The sequence below is a fragment of the Chaetodon auriga genome, chromosome 1, assembly GCF_051107435.1.
Source record: "Chaetodon auriga isolate fChaAug3 chromosome 1, fChaAug3.hap1, whole genome shotgun sequence".
In the NCBI taxonomy this organism is placed as follows: domain Eukaryota; kingdom Metazoa; phylum Chordata; class Actinopteri; order Chaetodontiformes; family Chaetodontidae; genus Chaetodon; species Chaetodon auriga.
The window spans coordinates 27,778,749-27,795,763 of record NC_135074.1 but is presented as its reverse complement, the minus strand read 5'-3'; the positions used below and the strand labels follow the sequence as shown (position 1 = coordinate 27,795,763).

The following is a 17,015-nucleotide window of genomic DNA, read 5'->3' as shown; positions in this document are numbered from 1 at the left end:
GACAGGTGGAATAAAATAGGAGGGTGAAGGAGATAAATAAATAAATAAACAATGACTGTGCAGGTCTCATTAGGCAGAATACAGTAACTGAAAACACCTGCTGTCCATGTAATGTGGATGTGATACAGTTCCTTCAGATGAAGTGTCTTCTTTAAAACTAGTATGCGTGTCTGACAGCTCGTGTCCTTTGTTTCACGTTTGCCCTGCTGGATGTTGTAGCGATGTTAGCGTGATCCCAGAAAATAAATCGTGATAAACCAGAATCATCCCTTAAAGCTGAATACTGAAGGCTGTCACCAAAGACCAACAGATAGAATGCAGAAAAGCCTTTAAGAGGGAGATGTATTGTGCTGCTCTCACACGCCGTTCCCTGAGGATTGTGTGTTTTGTGTCTCTGTCAGTTCTCCATGCCCATCAGTTCCTCCCCAGTGAGTACGCCCTCAGCATGGTGTCATGTCGTCTGGGAAAAGACCCATCAGTGTATTTTATCGTCGGTACCGCCATGGTGTACCCAGAGGAGGCCGAGCCCAAGCAGGGACGCATCATCGTCTTCCACTACACCGACGGTCAGTAGCCGGGCTTTTCCTTTACCTCGCTCTGTTTTCAGCAAACTCCTCTGCACTTTGTTGTTTTGTTCCTCGTCCTGTGTCCTCTCATCCAGCGCTTCGAGCTTCGTCTCTTTATCCTTCACCCAGTTTCATTTTCTCCTCCCCGCCGTCTGTCCTGTTTTTTCCCTCGCGGACACTTTGTCCTGCCGTGCTCTTGTTTCCCTTCTCACTTAATCATTTTCTTATCAGTTCTTATCAGACTTTTCTCCTCTCCCCACGACCGATCCCCCTCATTTTCTTTCATACTCTGTCCCTCTCTTTGCTGGCCTTTCATTTATCCTCCTTTAGCCTTCCATTCTACCTTCATACTTATTCCGAATGCCTCACCTACTCTCTTTCACCGTTTCCCACAGTCACCGAACACAACGCTATCCTCTGCCTCCGTAATAGCTTGTAGGTGCTAGTTTAGGTTGACATTGAGCTTGTAACGCTCTGAATGTAACCGAACAGACAGCCTGACAGACATTGTGCTCTTTCCTGCAGGTAAGCTGCAAACTGTGGCTGAGAAGGAGGTGAAAGGAGCTGTCTATTCTATGGTGGAGTTCAATGGCAAACTGCTGGCCAGCATCAATAGCACAGTAAGTGAGGGTAGACATACGAAGCACTTGACTTTTTCCTATTGCAGTCATGTTCCTGTGCAGTGTTTTCGAAGACTTGAAGAAAAATGTGGCTTAAATTTGAACTATTGTCAGATTATTTTTTCACCCTCAAAAACTCTTAAGCCTTGTTAGTACAATTAAAATCGTTAGTCTCAGCCCTCGAGAAGGTGCTGACAAAGTGCTTCTTTCAAGTGCACCTCCGTAGTGGTTGCTTAACATCATAATTTACCTTCTGATCCTGGAATTAAATTCAGCGTCTCTCAGTGCTGCTGGAGAGAGATAACTATCCGCTGTCACGTCATTGTGTTTACGCTGGAGGTCAAACACAGGATACAAATAACTGGCTGGACTCTACAGCTGCTAAGACCCAGTTTCTCTATTGATAAGATAAGACTTCATTGATCCCGTGCTGGGGAAATTCACTTGTTGCAGATGGCAGAATGAAAAGGAGAGGTAGAAAACAGAACAAGTGCACAATAAAAAAAGGTCCAAAATAAAATCAGCTATATTGGGAGGCTGTCAATCAATTCCTTGTTTAACGCTGAAGTGAAGACAAGCTGCATATTCCCTCACGGACAGCGCTAGGATGTGCTAATGCTAACGTTTAGACATTTACTGCTATCAGTCCAGCACCTGAGTTTTGGTACAATATTAAAATGGTATTTTTTTTTTTTTTCAAAGACCATCATCTGAAGAATGTTGTTTTTCTACAAAACCTTTTTTTTTTTTACATTTGAAAAAATTGTACCAACCCAGAACTTAAAGTTATGATGAAAATATGGTATCAAATAATAACTAAACGTTACCAGGAATTTCTGCTGCCACGTTTAGATTGAAGGATCCACGTTCGATGGGGTTCACTTTAAAGTTCACATGATGTAATTTTCAGCACAATCCAGACAGTTTTATTCTCCCATTTTCTAATATTTCCAGCATCTTTTTTTTTCTCAGCAGCCTCTGGGTGACTGGAGTGTTTTATCTTTCTTTAATTGTCTAAGAAGCATGTGATCTGTTCAAGAAGAAACGTGTCTCCTCGGCCGTTTTAAAGTTCAATATCTAAACAGATGCATCCCATATGGATTGCTGTGTGAAATCACTTGACATATAGTGTGAAAGAAACAGCCCCCCCCCCCCACCCCACACACACACACACACACACACACACACACACACACACACACACAATTGTCCTTTAATACCACGCTCATCCACACTGAGCTATAGATAGATTAAACGGATTAAAGGCTTGAAAAGGCAGCTTTATTTTAAGGTATCAAGAATCAAATAATCACGAGTTGCAGATTTGTGGGACTCATCACAGCACAATGACGCACTTTCACCTGTTCCTTCCTTTGATATTTCCGTCACTGAACTACACCTTCAAGAAGTCATTTCACTCTAAATTACTTCAAAATGGCTATTAGAGACTTTGCCTTGTATTTCATGTTGCAGCTACAGCGGAGTGACAGAAAACATTCAGATTTCAAACATCAATCACAAACTCTGCTGTGTATTTTTTTGTCGGCTTCTCTGAAGAAAAGAGCAAATCTTTGCCTCTTAACTCACTATTACGCACCAGAGCTGAACAATCATTAAGGACCAATCCATCTCAGTCGTGGTATCAATTTTCCCCTTCGACAGCAGCCTCAGTAGAACATCTGACATAAGTTGCTTGTGTAATGCCTTTTTAGATTACTTTTATAATAATTTCATCAACTGGATGCGGCACACTTGAGCATTGTTCAGGTTCCTCTGGCATTTCCTTGGCTCAAAATGATGAACTCTTCATCACTGTCACCTCCACAACCTTCATATTTCTGTCAGAAACCCTTCATGTGACGGTTTTTGGTCTGGAAATGTAAGAAATTCCCTAACTGAAGTAGAAATAGACGTCACATGTTTGAAAATTAGCTGCACTTCAGTATTTTCTTCGATCGTATTCCCTGTGTTTCGACGTCTGAATCCATTTCGGTTTGCGAGTGATAAAAACTTAATGAGCGGACATAAATTAAGCATCACATGATTGAATATGTTTGGCATTCAGACTAAACATAGATCTTAAGACATGTCTATATTAAAGGAATACACTGCAAAAAACACAAGATAAAAGCAGTAAAATGGGGGAAATGTTGAACTGTTCTTTTAAGTGTGTAAGTCAGGATATGGTTAGCGTAGCTTAGCATAAAGACTGAAAGCAGGAGGACACGGCCAGTCTTGATCTAATAACACCCACCAACACCTTTAAAGCTCACTAATTTAAATGCAAAATGATCTGCCAGTCCAGAAAAGGATTATAGGTAGATTTCACTTACAAGTAGAAATAACTAATATCTACTATATCTAGAAATATTTTTCTGGATACAAAGAAATACTGACTTCGGCAAAGCAGTTTTTTATGTCAGTGTCGATCAAACAGCTTCAGTTTCAAGCATTTCATTTCTCAGAGCCAGTCATAAAGTAAGACGTTATGATAGCTTATTAAGCTAATTAAGGACCAAAAAGCTTGAAAGAAGTGAAATGCTCTAACAAAAAACTGCCTGGTAAGAAGACGGATCCTGTCAGACGAAGAACAAGCGTATGGTCTCAATTTAAGATAAGTCTTAGTCACATTTCTCTTTTTGTAGTGAAGTTCGACGTTTTGGGAAGTTAAAAGATCGGAGCCACTCTTGCATCTGTATGAACATGAAGCTACAGCCGGCAGATAGTTAGCTTTAGCATCTCTCAAGCTCACTGATGAACACGTTTTATCTGGTTTGTTTAATCCAAACATAAACCCAGTGTAAAAACTGGACGTTGTGGTTTAGCGGGGGGTCGTGATATGTGGGACTGTTCATTTGCTCAGGCTGTAACTTCATTTGGTGTTTGTTCCCAGTGGAAGATAAACCTGTTTGTCAGCTATAGCACACACATCTGCTCTGTAAATCACTTGTCCTGTGTTGTCCTTTGAGGAATAACAGAAACCAAAAGGGCCCATGCCCTTAAGATTTGCCTTGATTCAGCAGAATACCGTCGTGGCGTCCGTCTGCGTAGACTTTACTCACCTTATTTTGTTGCAGCCGGCTGAGATGAACAGCAGCATTACTGATATTTCCCCAAAGACTTTTTTTCTTCCTTTTAGTAATAATAATAAAAAACCTATCAGCAATACATTCAAAAGCACATAGACGTTATTGTTGACGACAAAAAGGGTGACGAAATGAGATTTCTGTTGGACTTTAATAGATATGGATCTGAGCAAAATCAATAAGCATGCAGGTTTTTCCCGTCCTTTTAGACAACGAGGAGCCAACAGTAAAATAAATGGAAGAAATGAATACGATGCAGGTCACTGCATGGGGTACATTGATATGTATAGACGTAGAAGATGTGTGAAATTAGGATTTTTTTTTCTATTAAAAATATATATATATATATATATATATATATATATATATATATATATATATATATATATATATATATAAATAAAACTATTCATGGCAGCACCATTCATGCAAAGATTCAGCCCAAAGGTGTTTCACTTAAAAGAATTAAACAGAGTAAAACAGAATATTAGAACAAACAAACCAAAAAACAGTGAAATAATAATGGATTTAAAACCGTGGGGGTCATGGCGAGTGACAACATAAAAACCCTGTGAAGAAAATACAAGATATGAAAGATAATTACATTAAAGACTGAACTGTGGTTCGTGAACGCAACACTCAAAGTGGGCTCCTCCTGTTCGGCGCATCGACACCAGAAAGGTACTGAGAAAGACCATCTGGGTCTGGATCTGGATCTGTTATTGGCTGGAGGCTACACACCCGCTGCCCGAAGGCTGACACCCAGAAACATCCTGAACACAGCAGAGAGAGGGTCACAACTGATGACTGAGAGGGATTATTTATGTTTTTTAGTCCTGCTCATTCTGTCTTTCAATAAAACGCCACATTAAAAAGATTAAGCTTCTCCTAAAAACTCCCAGCTCCTCAATCTAAGATCAAGTCCATCCTTTAAAAGCACATTTATCCCTGCGATCATCACAGCATCGCTGAGCTCTGACCCTGATGTCGCTGTACCTTCACGTCGGTGCTCTCAACATCATCAAGTCAACAGCCAAGAGACACAACTCCGTCACTCACTCGCCCCAAAACCATTTTTAACAAATGTCAGAGGGTGCAGACGGTGTGAAACAGTTTGTATAATTAGCTGTTAACTTTTCGTGTAATGTGGCAGCTGATAACTCAGACTGTTAATCAGCCCTTCAACCTCACAGTCGCTGAGGCACGTCTAATCCAGACTGATAGCACCGTGAAACTGAAGTGTCAGCCAGTTCATCAAATACTGCTGGAGCTAATTGCTGATCTACCTTTGGCAGCTTGCATGACAACAAACAATTACTCACCTTGACGTTCGTTCCAGGTCCGCCTGTACGAGTGGACGGCCGAGAAGGAGCTGAGGACCGAGTGCAACCACTACAACAATATCATGGCCCTTTACCTGAAGACCAAAGGAGATTTCATCCTGGTGGGAGACCTGATGAGGTCCGTCCTGCTGCTGGCGTACAAACCCATGGAGGGCAACTTTGAAGAGGTGAGATGTGAAGGGGATATTGAGAAAATGACAGTCAAGGAAGCTGGAGAGTGCGTGTCGCTGCTCTGTAACAGAAGTGGAAACATGCATCAGGGTTTTCGCTCTCAGCCAAGGCTGCCGGTGTTTAAACTACGTGGTAGGCTTTTGTTTTTCACATCCTTGGATGCATGTTTTATCTTGGCTGTGAAAGTGTTCTTTTTTTTCTCTCTCTACAAAGCCTTGTCGCTGACGTATACCTCCCACCCTTTTGATGAGTGGTGTGTTCAAATTGATTTGTGGCGGAAAGATGAAGAGATTTGACGACGAGTCACGCACGCTGTTGACGGCACGCTGCGCCGCTGTGCTCACTGTAATATGTGTGAGAGACTCTGAAGAAGCGGAACGCGCCCGAGAACACCTCAGACATGTTAGGAAATGAGGGATCTGTAACTACTGGAAACGCTACATGTGAATTTGTACCGAGCCAAGCTAATTGTCTCCTGGTTAATGCTGAGGTGTGAGAGTGGTATCGATCTTTAAAGCAAAGAAGGAGGAAAGTGTGCTCGTCCAACCTCATTTAATGAGGCCTTTCGTCCTTTTTTGCCCAAATTTTGGGTTCAAGTGCAGGATAAAAAACAGCAGCACAGCAAAAGGAGACGCTGTACACACACTGAAACACACAGACAGTCTGCATACAGCTCTTTGTCTGTATATATAGCCTGTTTCCGTTTCCTCTGAGTGATATTGATCGTCTCATGTAACTCTCAGCAAGAGCAAGTAAGACTATCCTCCAAAATGTCCAACGATTCCTTTAACAGGCAGGTTCTGATTACTGTCTGGCATATGCCGCCTTAAAGTGATGTGAGGCAGCATAACAGCGCAGAGCGGTGCGTCTTCTTCACAAAACTGTCTTTGACTCGTGATGCTCACAGTATGAAGGCCGGCATAGATGGAACGGATGGTGCGGGTGGTTTTTCATTTTTCATTTTTTAGCATGTGAACCTCTTCAAGGGTCTTTAAGAAGTCCAGCGCCGTCATGCTTGCACTGAAGCAGTTCACTGTGTTCAGATTTCAGCACCTCCCGTGCTCATAGATAACCATCCTGGTCTTTGCCCTAATCAAACATTTATTTAATTATTTATTTATTTTTGCCCAGATTGCACGTGACTTCAATCCTAACTGGATGAGCGCAGTGGAAATCCTGGATGATGACAACTTCCTGGGAGCAGAGAACGCCTTCAACCTGTTTGTCTGCCAGAAGGACAGGTGAGGGACACTTCAAAACTTACTGTATATGACTGAGATTAGTCCCCTGAGCTGTTCCTCCGTAGCCGAACTGACAATAACTTTCTAATATTAATCCACTGAAGCCGATGCTGTGTCATCAGGAGGCCCATGATGCTTCTTCTCAGCGGCGTTGTTGATAGGAATGCGCTTTAACAGCATCGTCCTTGCATTTGTTTTGGGAATTATGAGTCATCTCGCTGCTGAGCTTTTAGCCGCTCGGCTGCATTTCCCGCTTTAGTCATTTTGTATTAGACAAGTGTTGATTTCATGGAAAAGGAAGAAAGATGTGATCTGAAAGCGAGCGTGTTACGTTTACGCCACCAGTTATTATCCGCCTAATACATCAGGTCGGACCACTCAATGCTTTTGACCTTTATTTTTGTCTCACATCTCTCTTCCTGTTGGGCTCTCCATGTTTCCTCACCCTTTTTGCCATTACCTCTCTATCACTCTCTGACCTTTTACACCGCATCTGATATCTCTGCCCAGCTTGTTTTTCTTTTGCTTAATCAATCACTCATGCCCCCCCAAACATTTCTTACTTTGCCTTCGACATCCTTTTCTCTTTGTTTTGACACTCTGATTTCATCACTCCTCTTTGTTTGCTGCCGCCTCGACCCCTCCCCATCCCACCTGTTCCATCCTTCAATGTTTGTAATCTTCCTGTGTTTCTCTCCCACCGTCCTTCCCTCGGCCAGTGCGGCCACCACAGACGAGGAGCGGCAGCACCTGCAGGAGGTGGGGGTCTTCCACCTCGGGGAGTTTGTCAATGTCTTCTGCCACGGCTCGCTGGTGCTGCAGAACCTGGGCGAGAGCTCCACGCCCACCCAGGGCTCCGTGCTCTTCGGCACCGTTAACGGCATGATTGGTAGGCGCACGCACAGTTTCACACTCAGGGAAGCATTAACACACAGATATTCACTGTTTTAAAGCAATGCTTCAACATTTTAGCATTGCACTCACTTGCTTTGTTGCAGAGAGTTTCATTGGAAGATCACAAACTAATTAACCATAATTAACCCTCTGCAGCAGCCAATTAGCTTAGCTTAGCACAAAGACTGAAAACATGGTGGAAACGGTTAGCCTGGCTCAGCCCAGAGGTAACAAAATCCACCTCTTAGCAGCTCTAATGAACACGTTCTGTTTTATTTGTTAAGTCTGTGCAAACACTGAAATGTGAAAACGTGAGGTTTTACAGTACATTTTTTTATTGTTCCTTGGCTGGAAACAACCTCCTGGAGTCTCTGCTGGTTGGCAAATGCAGGAAAATAAACATGAGCAGTTGTCAGTTTGAGACTGTCGCTGCACAGAGATGACTCTCTTTTCCAGTATTTCCAATAATCAGCAGGCTGCAGTAACGAGACCTCAGACCAATTAGGCAGTGCACAAACTTTTGTCAAAACCATTTATTCAGAACTAATGTTTCCATTTCAGAAGAGGAGGAGTAAGAGAGAAATCATATTTTTACACCTCATTGCTCAGATTTACACTAGAAACTTTCAGCCTGGCAATGATGATGGCGGAGATGAAAAATAGGGAGCGCACATCATTTGGACACAACAGTAATTTACACCATGCACTCCCACAGCATTAACACTCAGCACGTTATTTCACCTCAACACCTTCTGTGACTCTTTTAAAAGTCTCTGAGGAAAGTTTAACAGGAAATGAGAACCGCTGTACATTCCAGTAAAAACTTTCCACATTAGCCCCGTAAAACATAATGGGCTCGAGTGCGTAATGAAGAAAAATAGCCCTGCTGGTCTTATCGCTGTTCGAGATGCTGTTATAAATTCGCTGTTTCTGGGAAGAACGTGATTATTCTACCCAAAAAGAATCCAACAAGTGGACTAACTTATTTTGGGCTGCTGTTGAAAACCCAGGCACTGAGTGATGGGAAGATTATCACACCGATATGTGAGGCAAGGGAGGCGAGCACACGATGTCGGAGAAAATGCCATCTAATGTCAAATTATTTTATCCCAACTCAAAGCTTCAGAAAAGACTTTGCTGCTGTTAAATTTTCTCCTCAAGATTTTACGGCTGAACATTGTATTTCAGTGTCAGATCGAAAAAGATGTGTTTTGAATCCATCCTGATAAAGATTAAAGTGAATATTTCAGCTATGATACGCGCCTTCATACAGGTGTTTAAATCACCTTTGCAACATACAGCTGATCATTTGGACTGATGACATGGAGAGAAACCGACTCAGCAGATGGTCGATGTGGCTTTTTTGTGGCTGTCTCATTAAGACAAGTTACTGTCATGTAGAACTGAAACAATGGATTGATTGTTTAGTCAAAAATCATCATCAGTTTATCGTCAGAATCATTTTTCAGCCTCTCTGTGATGATTTTCTGCTTTTCTCTCTTTTATACCACCTTTTTTTTTTTGATCAGACAAAACAAGGACGTGGACTTTGCCTTTAAAATTGTCTTTTTAGTTGGATATCCAAAGGTCACCAGTTAAGTGATTCATTACTTTTTCCATAAGTTTTCATCCAGATTTATTACAAATTTTAACCCATTTCTGCAAAAGAAAATGCAAATGAAACCGTTTCCATCCACCACTGTTATCCAAATATTATTCTAATAATATAATAAACTTTATTAATGTAGCACTTTTTTTTAACAATGTTACAAAGTGCTTTAGAAAATGAGATAAAAATAAAACCAGATCAGGCAGATAAAATGGTGAAAAGGTCAGGGACAGGTGCAGCAAAACAGTCATTTTAATAAGGAAGTCAGGCAATAATTAACCTTTTTCCATCATTCTGTGAGCGACTGTGATCTGATTTTATGCATCAGACCGAACGGAGCTACTGCGCTGAGAAGTTAGAGGTGCGCAGCTGGTCGCCTGCAGCTCTTCATCTAACAGCTTCCTGTGGCTGCTCCTACTCGTTCGATTGCTTCTTGCAATACGTCAAAAAAATGGCTGCCGTCTTGTTTCGTAGACCCGTTTTTGATGAAGGATGGTGTTTAAGTGCGAAGCAACACATTGTATTTCCTGTGACTACTTCATAATAAAAGTCAGCTCGTGTTTCACCAGTTAAATGCTTTTAATTTGAAACCGCAGCAGTCACGTGTCAAGGCTGACACCCAGTTCATAATACTGCAAATATCACTACTGCAGTAATTCCATCATCAGTCCATAGGTTCAGTCACTGTTGTGCTCACTCGTGTGGAGATAGATGGTGACGTAAAACGATGTGGAAACATGGTGGAAACACAGTTTGCTTCATGTGTTCATTGGATGAGGGTTACTGATGTTTTTGTCTGCTGCTTTTTTTCACTCTCTTCAGCCGACGTTCCTGCATCGTGACTGTTTCCATCACATTTGGCTTCAATCGATACATTAGCGTTTCCTCCTCAACAAAGAGTAAAAGCTTTCTTTTTTTTTAGATATTTTGAGGTTGTTGGGGGTTTTTTTTGTGATTTTCTGCATTTACACTGTTTTTCATTCACAAAAAATTGAAAATGTGCATGAAAACAGGTGGATGGAGACACATCTAATGTCATAAGACTTCATAGCCTTGACAGTTGCAGCATAAAAGGATGCTAATCAATTGAGTAATAAGAAATAATACGAAGGCAAGTAAGTAAACAGGAACTTATTTTTTTGATGACACTCAATTCATTCAAAAACAGACAGTCAAGAAACAAAAGAGTTCACATTAAACAAGTGATGGACAACATGAAAGATCCAACACTCGTGACGGGCATTTTTTACTATTTCCTGACATTAGTAGACAGAACTTTAAAATTCCTGAATGGAGAAACTAATCAGCAGATTAATTGATCGTGAAAATAATCATTAGTTGCAGCCCTGCTGTCCTCCAAACTGCTGCTGGCAGTTAGTCCCAAACATCCACCACTTTCATGGCTTCATGTGCAGAGAGACGAGCTCCGCATCACAAATCAGTGTAACCTTTTGTTTGCCTGTTTATTGTGTCAATTTCAGTGCAGATTATTTCCCCTGAGCGTCAGAATAAAACACACTGTCACAGAACCGTTAGCATGGAGGAAAGCTCGCTGCTCCCTGTGTGGCTCCGACGTTTACAGGGAAATTACTCCCAAAATAAAACATTTTGGAACAGTTTTCAATTATTGACGTGTTGAACCATCCTATTTTACTCCGACCATCGTCCAGCACACGAGCATGAGACGTGCATCAGGAGGGCTGCAGCCGCACTAATGATGTTTTATTTATCATAAAACCTTTTTGAGTCATATCATGAATCCAGTCCTGAAACGTCTTCTTCCTTCTGGCTGATGAGAAGGTGTTTACCATCTGCTGCAGTGCTGCGAAATCGAATATTACACCTTCAAAGAAAGGCTTGTGCTGTCGACTGACGTGTGTGTCTTTGTGCGTGTGTGTGTGCGTGCGTTAGGTCTGGTGACGTCCCTGTCCGAGGGCTGGTACAGCCTCCTCCTGGACCTGCAGAACCGCCTCAACAAGGTCATCAAGAGTGTGGGCAAGATCGAGCACAGCTTATATCCTTCTTCTGCTGAGTCACGGGGGCAGAGGCGAGCTGCTCTGACTGGTCGTCTCGTAGGCGGTAAAACCCAGAGAGTGAAGTGACAAAGCGATAATAGCTGCTTTAATTGGCTTTGAATGTGTTTGACAGACGTTTCATGCATGAAGCAGTCCGCATGTGGCCGCTCTGCCATCTGATGATATCAATTAGTCCATAGAGAGAAAAACAACAGTTTGGATTTTTTGCCATCAGTTGAAGCTTTTACAGTATTAAAGTGAACATCTGTGGGTTTTGGACAGCTGGTCATACAAGCAGTACATTTGAAGACGTCACATTTTTCTGTATTTTCTGACATTTGTAAACTAAATCATCATTATATTGAGAAAATAATCAGCAGATTAATTACTTTGCCGCAGCTCTATTTGTAATACAGCCCAGTGTTCCGGTACATGTTATCAAATCAGCAGAAACTAATGGTGATGGTATTTTTTGAAAAATCATTTCTGAAGCTTTAGCTGCAGAAATATCATTGAATCATTGTTATGCATTAAAACCTAAAAAACTGAGCTTTTGGAGGATTAATTGGAGAATTAAGGGTGATTGCGTGCAGATAAATTGGAGGCGTTTTGCATCGCACATCACTTATTAAGATGCTTTGAAAAGCATATTCTTTGTGTTTTGGAATCAAAGCTGCAGCTTAAACAGCGGCTCTCCACAGGTTCAACACGTCCTGACTGTCAACAGCAGCCGCCTGCTCTTCTGAACACTGCTGTTTTTATTAGCCTTCCTTCACGTCGTGCTGAATATTTGCTGACGGTGCCCGAGGTAAAATATGTGATATTGTACCCAGAGTGCGACGCGCAGGCAGAGCAGCAGCTTTGTATTGATTTTCCTTGACTCCGCGGCACCTGGAGGTCCTTCCACACAGAGCGGAAGACAGAGCAGGCCACGGGATTCATCGACGGGGATCTGATCGAGAGCTTCCTGGACCTCGGACGGGCCAAGATGCAGGAGGTCGTCAGCACTCTACAGGTAGGAGCGCGCGTCGTCCACACTCACGTACGACATGTGGCATCAGGTCGCTGGCACAGCTTGTGGTGACCTGTGATGGACACGAGTGTAAAAGTTGGAGACATAAGCTTGTTATTAGCCTGGACCCCCACTCTGATAACAAGCTCACTGTGTCCTCCCACAAACATGTGGTGGAGAAGCAAACTGGTACTGTGGTGTCGTTTGTGTATTTGGCTTGAAGCAGCGTTGAACCTTCAAAGACCCTTCAGACAGTTTTATTACGCTCCTGTGCTCCTGTGTGAGTGAGGACTGGGAATAACTCACCTGGCAGAACAGGTGGCAAAAACACTTTTGGCAAATAAACAAATGAGCATATTCTGCTTTGTGCCTCTTTACTGTCACTGCCACTTTCCAAAAAAGTCCACACTGTTAGCTCTTTTCCCTGTTTGCTTAAAGCCAAGATTGGGCTAAAGTTGGAACTATGCTTTAAAATGAAATGTGTTGTGAAAAAATGCTTTTAAAATGATGAATTGGAGATTTGATCTTACTGTCTGAAGATTTGCGTCACGTGACTTTTAGCTTGATTAATTGATTTAAGTCATTCTGCAGGAAGATTGCTGATATTTCTCTCTCTCCTTCTTCACAATGTGGTTACATGTTAGCATGCCAGATCTGCCCCCCCCCACATGTTAGCATGCCAGATCTGCCCCCCCCCCCCCCGTCCTGCACGAGCACGAATCGCCGCCTGTTGCTGATTGGCTTGAAACATGTTGTGTGACTCAGTCTGAGCCACTTTCTTTCCCATTTGCAGAGCCAGAGCTGTGTATGAAAACTAGATTTCTTTTCAGCGCACACACACAAAACAAACAGCTAATTTCACATTCAGCAAGTATCAACAATCTTTCTCCAGAATGACTCACCCCCCCTTTCAGTGTTTGGTCTGCAAAACATCACAAAACATTTGTCCAACCAAGAGTTTAAAATCCAAAGGTTGTCAATTTTCTACAGCATTCAGACAAAGAAAAAAAACAGAATTTCACATTTGAGAACTTAAAAAATAATAAATTAAAACTATTAATCACCTGTAAACAGTTTAATCAAATCAAATCTTTATTGAAATAGCACAAGTCATACATCAAGCTGCAGCTCTAGCAGCCCTGAAACGTCACGGAAGAGGTCGTGGTTCAGAGCAGAAAAGGCTTAAAACAACGAGACGAAGAGACAGAAGAGACGCGAGACAGAAATACAAAATGCAGTCGATCGATGATCAGTAGAGGCAAGAAACTGTAAACGACCCCCTGCAGCTCAGACTCATCCCACCTCAAAACAGCTGAATCCAAAGTGCCAAAAAAAAAAAAAAGTGGTGCAAAGTGACAAAAATCTATTGACGGCTCAGTAAATTGCCTTTGAAACGCAGCCCCCCCCCACATACAGGTAGCTGTTTATGTCTTCATCCAGCGGCTCCGGTGCGGTTTGTCTCAGAGGGGGCCGCTCACTGTTTCGTATCGCTCAATTTCAGATCGATGACGGCAGCGGCATGAAGCGTGAAGCCACAGTGGACGAGGTCATTAAGATTGTGGAGGAGCTGACGAGGATCCACTAACCTCGACCGCCATCCGGACCCCCCGCTGAGCGAGAGGAGGGTCCCGAGGAGGAATGACGGGCAAAGCAGCGAGCAGTCGAACTTGGCTTGGGTTTTTCAGATTTGTAAATAATTATAAATAAACAGTGTGTGCATGTTCGTCCTTCAGACTTCAAGATTTGTCAAGCGTTGATGCCCTGAAGGTGCTACGTGACGAGCGTAGCGCTCTTCATTTAGACAAGTCTCTGGGCGAAGTGTGTAGCACCCTGTTTGGACAACAAAAAGACCAAAGTAAAGACATTGGTCTGCGTGTGTTTGAGTGTGTGTGTGCGCGCATGTGTGGCTGCGTCTGCGTGGAGTAATGTGCGACTATAAATAGGAAAAACCCAGAGATTTCCTTCACCAAAAAACCTTCTCTGGGGTATTTGTGCGTCGCAGGTAGGTCGAAGGTTAGCAGATCCTCTCCACCCCACAGGTTCAATCTGAGCTACACATTTCAGTTTTATTATTGAAGTCTGGAGTAAACACGCTGTACGAGAAACAGAATGAGGAAAATGATAGATTTATAGCTATTTTGTCTTTGTGATGTTTTCTTTGTTTATTCTAATAAACTTTGCTTTAGTACTGGTACCTCACGTGTCTGCGTCTGTTTGGACGTCCTTACCTGGATCTGCACAGGGTTATGTACAGACATTCATGGTTCTCTTCTGGTTTTTAAAGAATTTCTGTGGTACAAATGGGCCTTTTCGTGGTCCCCAGAGGATCAGCTGTAATCACTTTGATCCCCTGATCTTTCACCTTTTTTGTTTTCTAATAGTTTGATTTATAAAATCTGAAAATCTTGTGAAATTCCCATCAGAGCTCAGTACTTTGGATTTAGTGCTAATTAGCAAACGTGCACCTTCAGAGCTCTTAGCATGGCTGTAGACGCTTACTAGAGACTTACTTTAGCAAACGTTCACCATTTTCAGCTTAATATTGTGAATATTTGCAGGTTTTCCTCATCATCTGAGGTAGTAAATGTAAATATGTGTGTTTGTACTGTAGGTCAGACAAAGCCGGCAATGTGAATATGTCATTTTGGTATTTTTTTAACTCTATAGTGTCTTTATTATTATTTGATAGTGAGAGTAATTGTGATTTGCAGCCAAAGCTTGATGCTCTTTATTCTGTTTGCATGCACACTGCAGCTTTTAGTCATTTTCTGCTTTTGTATAGAACCATTTCAGTACACTTAAAGAAGATGCCCTCCACCATTGCTGATGTCGACCTCATTCATCAAATTAGAGTGGCATTTCTGGTCTGCTTGACAGTTAATGCAGCCTTGCCACTTGGAGCCCACGCAGTCATAATGAATCTTAGGCATCCAAACAAGAAAGTGCAAGGGTGAAAAAAAAAAGGTCTACATCTCTTCGTGTCAGTCGATCACTTTGTGTGCATACTAAACACGTCGGGTTTACTCGCTCTTTGTCAGACCTGCTGAAAACGCAGAATATTGTATGCATTGTTTTCTCAAGCTACTCATTAATTTCGTTTGTGTGCATATTTCTTTTCATCTGCAGTAAACAGTGTCGAGTGAGAGCACACCAGCTCTTTCAGTTGAAGATATCAAAGGTCTTACAGAGGGAAACACTGGCAGGGTGACAGGGTGATTCTCCACACCTTTGCATTTCCAAAACTGAGGGAAAACTGGTCAGAAGCTGGCAGTGGACGTCCTCTGCTATTGTCCTGAGCTATTTTTGTCCTCCTGTCACCATCCTGAGGCATACAGGCCTTTGTGTTGCTCTGGTGTTACTTCACCCAGTTCCCCATCCACTCTACACTCCTCACCCTTCCTCATATTTACATTTGTTTTCTCAATTTAAATAAATAAATGTGGAGCAGGCAAGCCTTCTGCTCTGTAAATGTATTTTGGCTGAAAGAGGTAAATGGAATAAACTTGACTGACAGAATAAATGAATATGAAATTAATTCATTTTCCTCAAATATTGTCAAATCTTTTCACTGATGTAAGATTCAATTTGAGATATTCTCTTGTTAAAACTCACAAGGAAAATCATGCTGCTTTTTCATTTTTACTTCTATTAAGGATTTATGTGAACTAAATGTGGTAACTCCCCGGTGTTTCTGCGCACTCTGCAGCGATGCTTTAAAAAAAGGACACAACAGGAAACGGCACGCAGTGACGGGACTGCATGCAGCCAAGTTTACAACAGCATTTGTTTTTAGTGTTGACGCAGCAAGATGTGAAAGAAATGAATAAAATGCTTTCCAGCGAGACAGATTTGATTCATCTTTAAAATGTGTTTTAGGTTCATAAGTCTTCACCCATTACTGTGTAAAAGGAAAATCCATCCACAATCCCAACGTAAACCAAACTCTGAAACACAGGATTAAATCTGCTGTTGCTCCCTGATTGATCGGCAGGTCTTCTAGTAAACATTAGATATCGACAAAATCTAAGCCATTGTGTTTTCTAACGAAGCCCCTAAAAACTCAGACGTTAATATTTCTCTCTAACATTAAATATTCATGACCAAATACATCAAAGTTCAGGAGAAACATCTCTGTCTATTTTGAGTCCAGAACAAATGCACTTCATCAGTGTGGTGTGGTTTTATCAAAACTTTCTCACACCACAGGAGTCGCTGATTAGTGGTGACCCGGCTTGCTAATTGGTGTGGAACCAGTTCTATGGACCGGGCAGGTCGTGGCAGTCAGATGAAGTTGTCTGTGTAAAGCCAGCTGCTGTAGTTTAACCTGAGCACATCAATGTAAATGTAAGGTCAAACTGAGTATCCGCACTTTGCTTGGCCGAGTCCAGGAGTTAAAGGCAGCTTAAAGGTAAGTGGGGTCAGAGCTGGAGGGTGGTTTTGTCTGTCGGGGAGCTCAGA

General features: G+C 42.2%; 1 protein-coding gene across 1 annotated transcript in view; it reads left to right on the top strand.

The window, feature by feature from the left end:
• The window catches only part of ddb1 (damage-specific DNA binding protein 1), a 45,206-nt gene extending 30,455 nt beyond the window's left edge, over nucleotides 1-14,751 (top strand). The window contains exons 20-27 of the mRNA XM_076733089.1: nucleotides 402-566; nucleotides 1,092-1,186; nucleotides 5,612-5,782; nucleotides 6,918-7,027; nucleotides 7,747-7,916; nucleotides 11,442-11,544; nucleotides 12,437-12,560; nucleotides 14,059-14,751. Of these exons, the coding sequence (XP_076589204.1) occupies nucleotides 402-566; nucleotides 1,092-1,186; nucleotides 5,612-5,782; nucleotides 6,918-7,027; nucleotides 7,747-7,916; nucleotides 11,442-11,544; nucleotides 12,437-12,560; nucleotides 14,059-14,142 (1,022 nt within the window). The 3' untranslated portion in view covers nucleotides 14,143-14,751. The remainder of the gene's footprint in view (nucleotides 1-401; nucleotides 567-1,091; nucleotides 1,187-5,611; nucleotides 5,783-6,917; nucleotides 7,028-7,746; nucleotides 7,917-11,441; nucleotides 11,545-12,436; nucleotides 12,561-14,058) is intronic.
• Nucleotides 14,752-17,015: the final 2,264 nt, after the last annotated feature.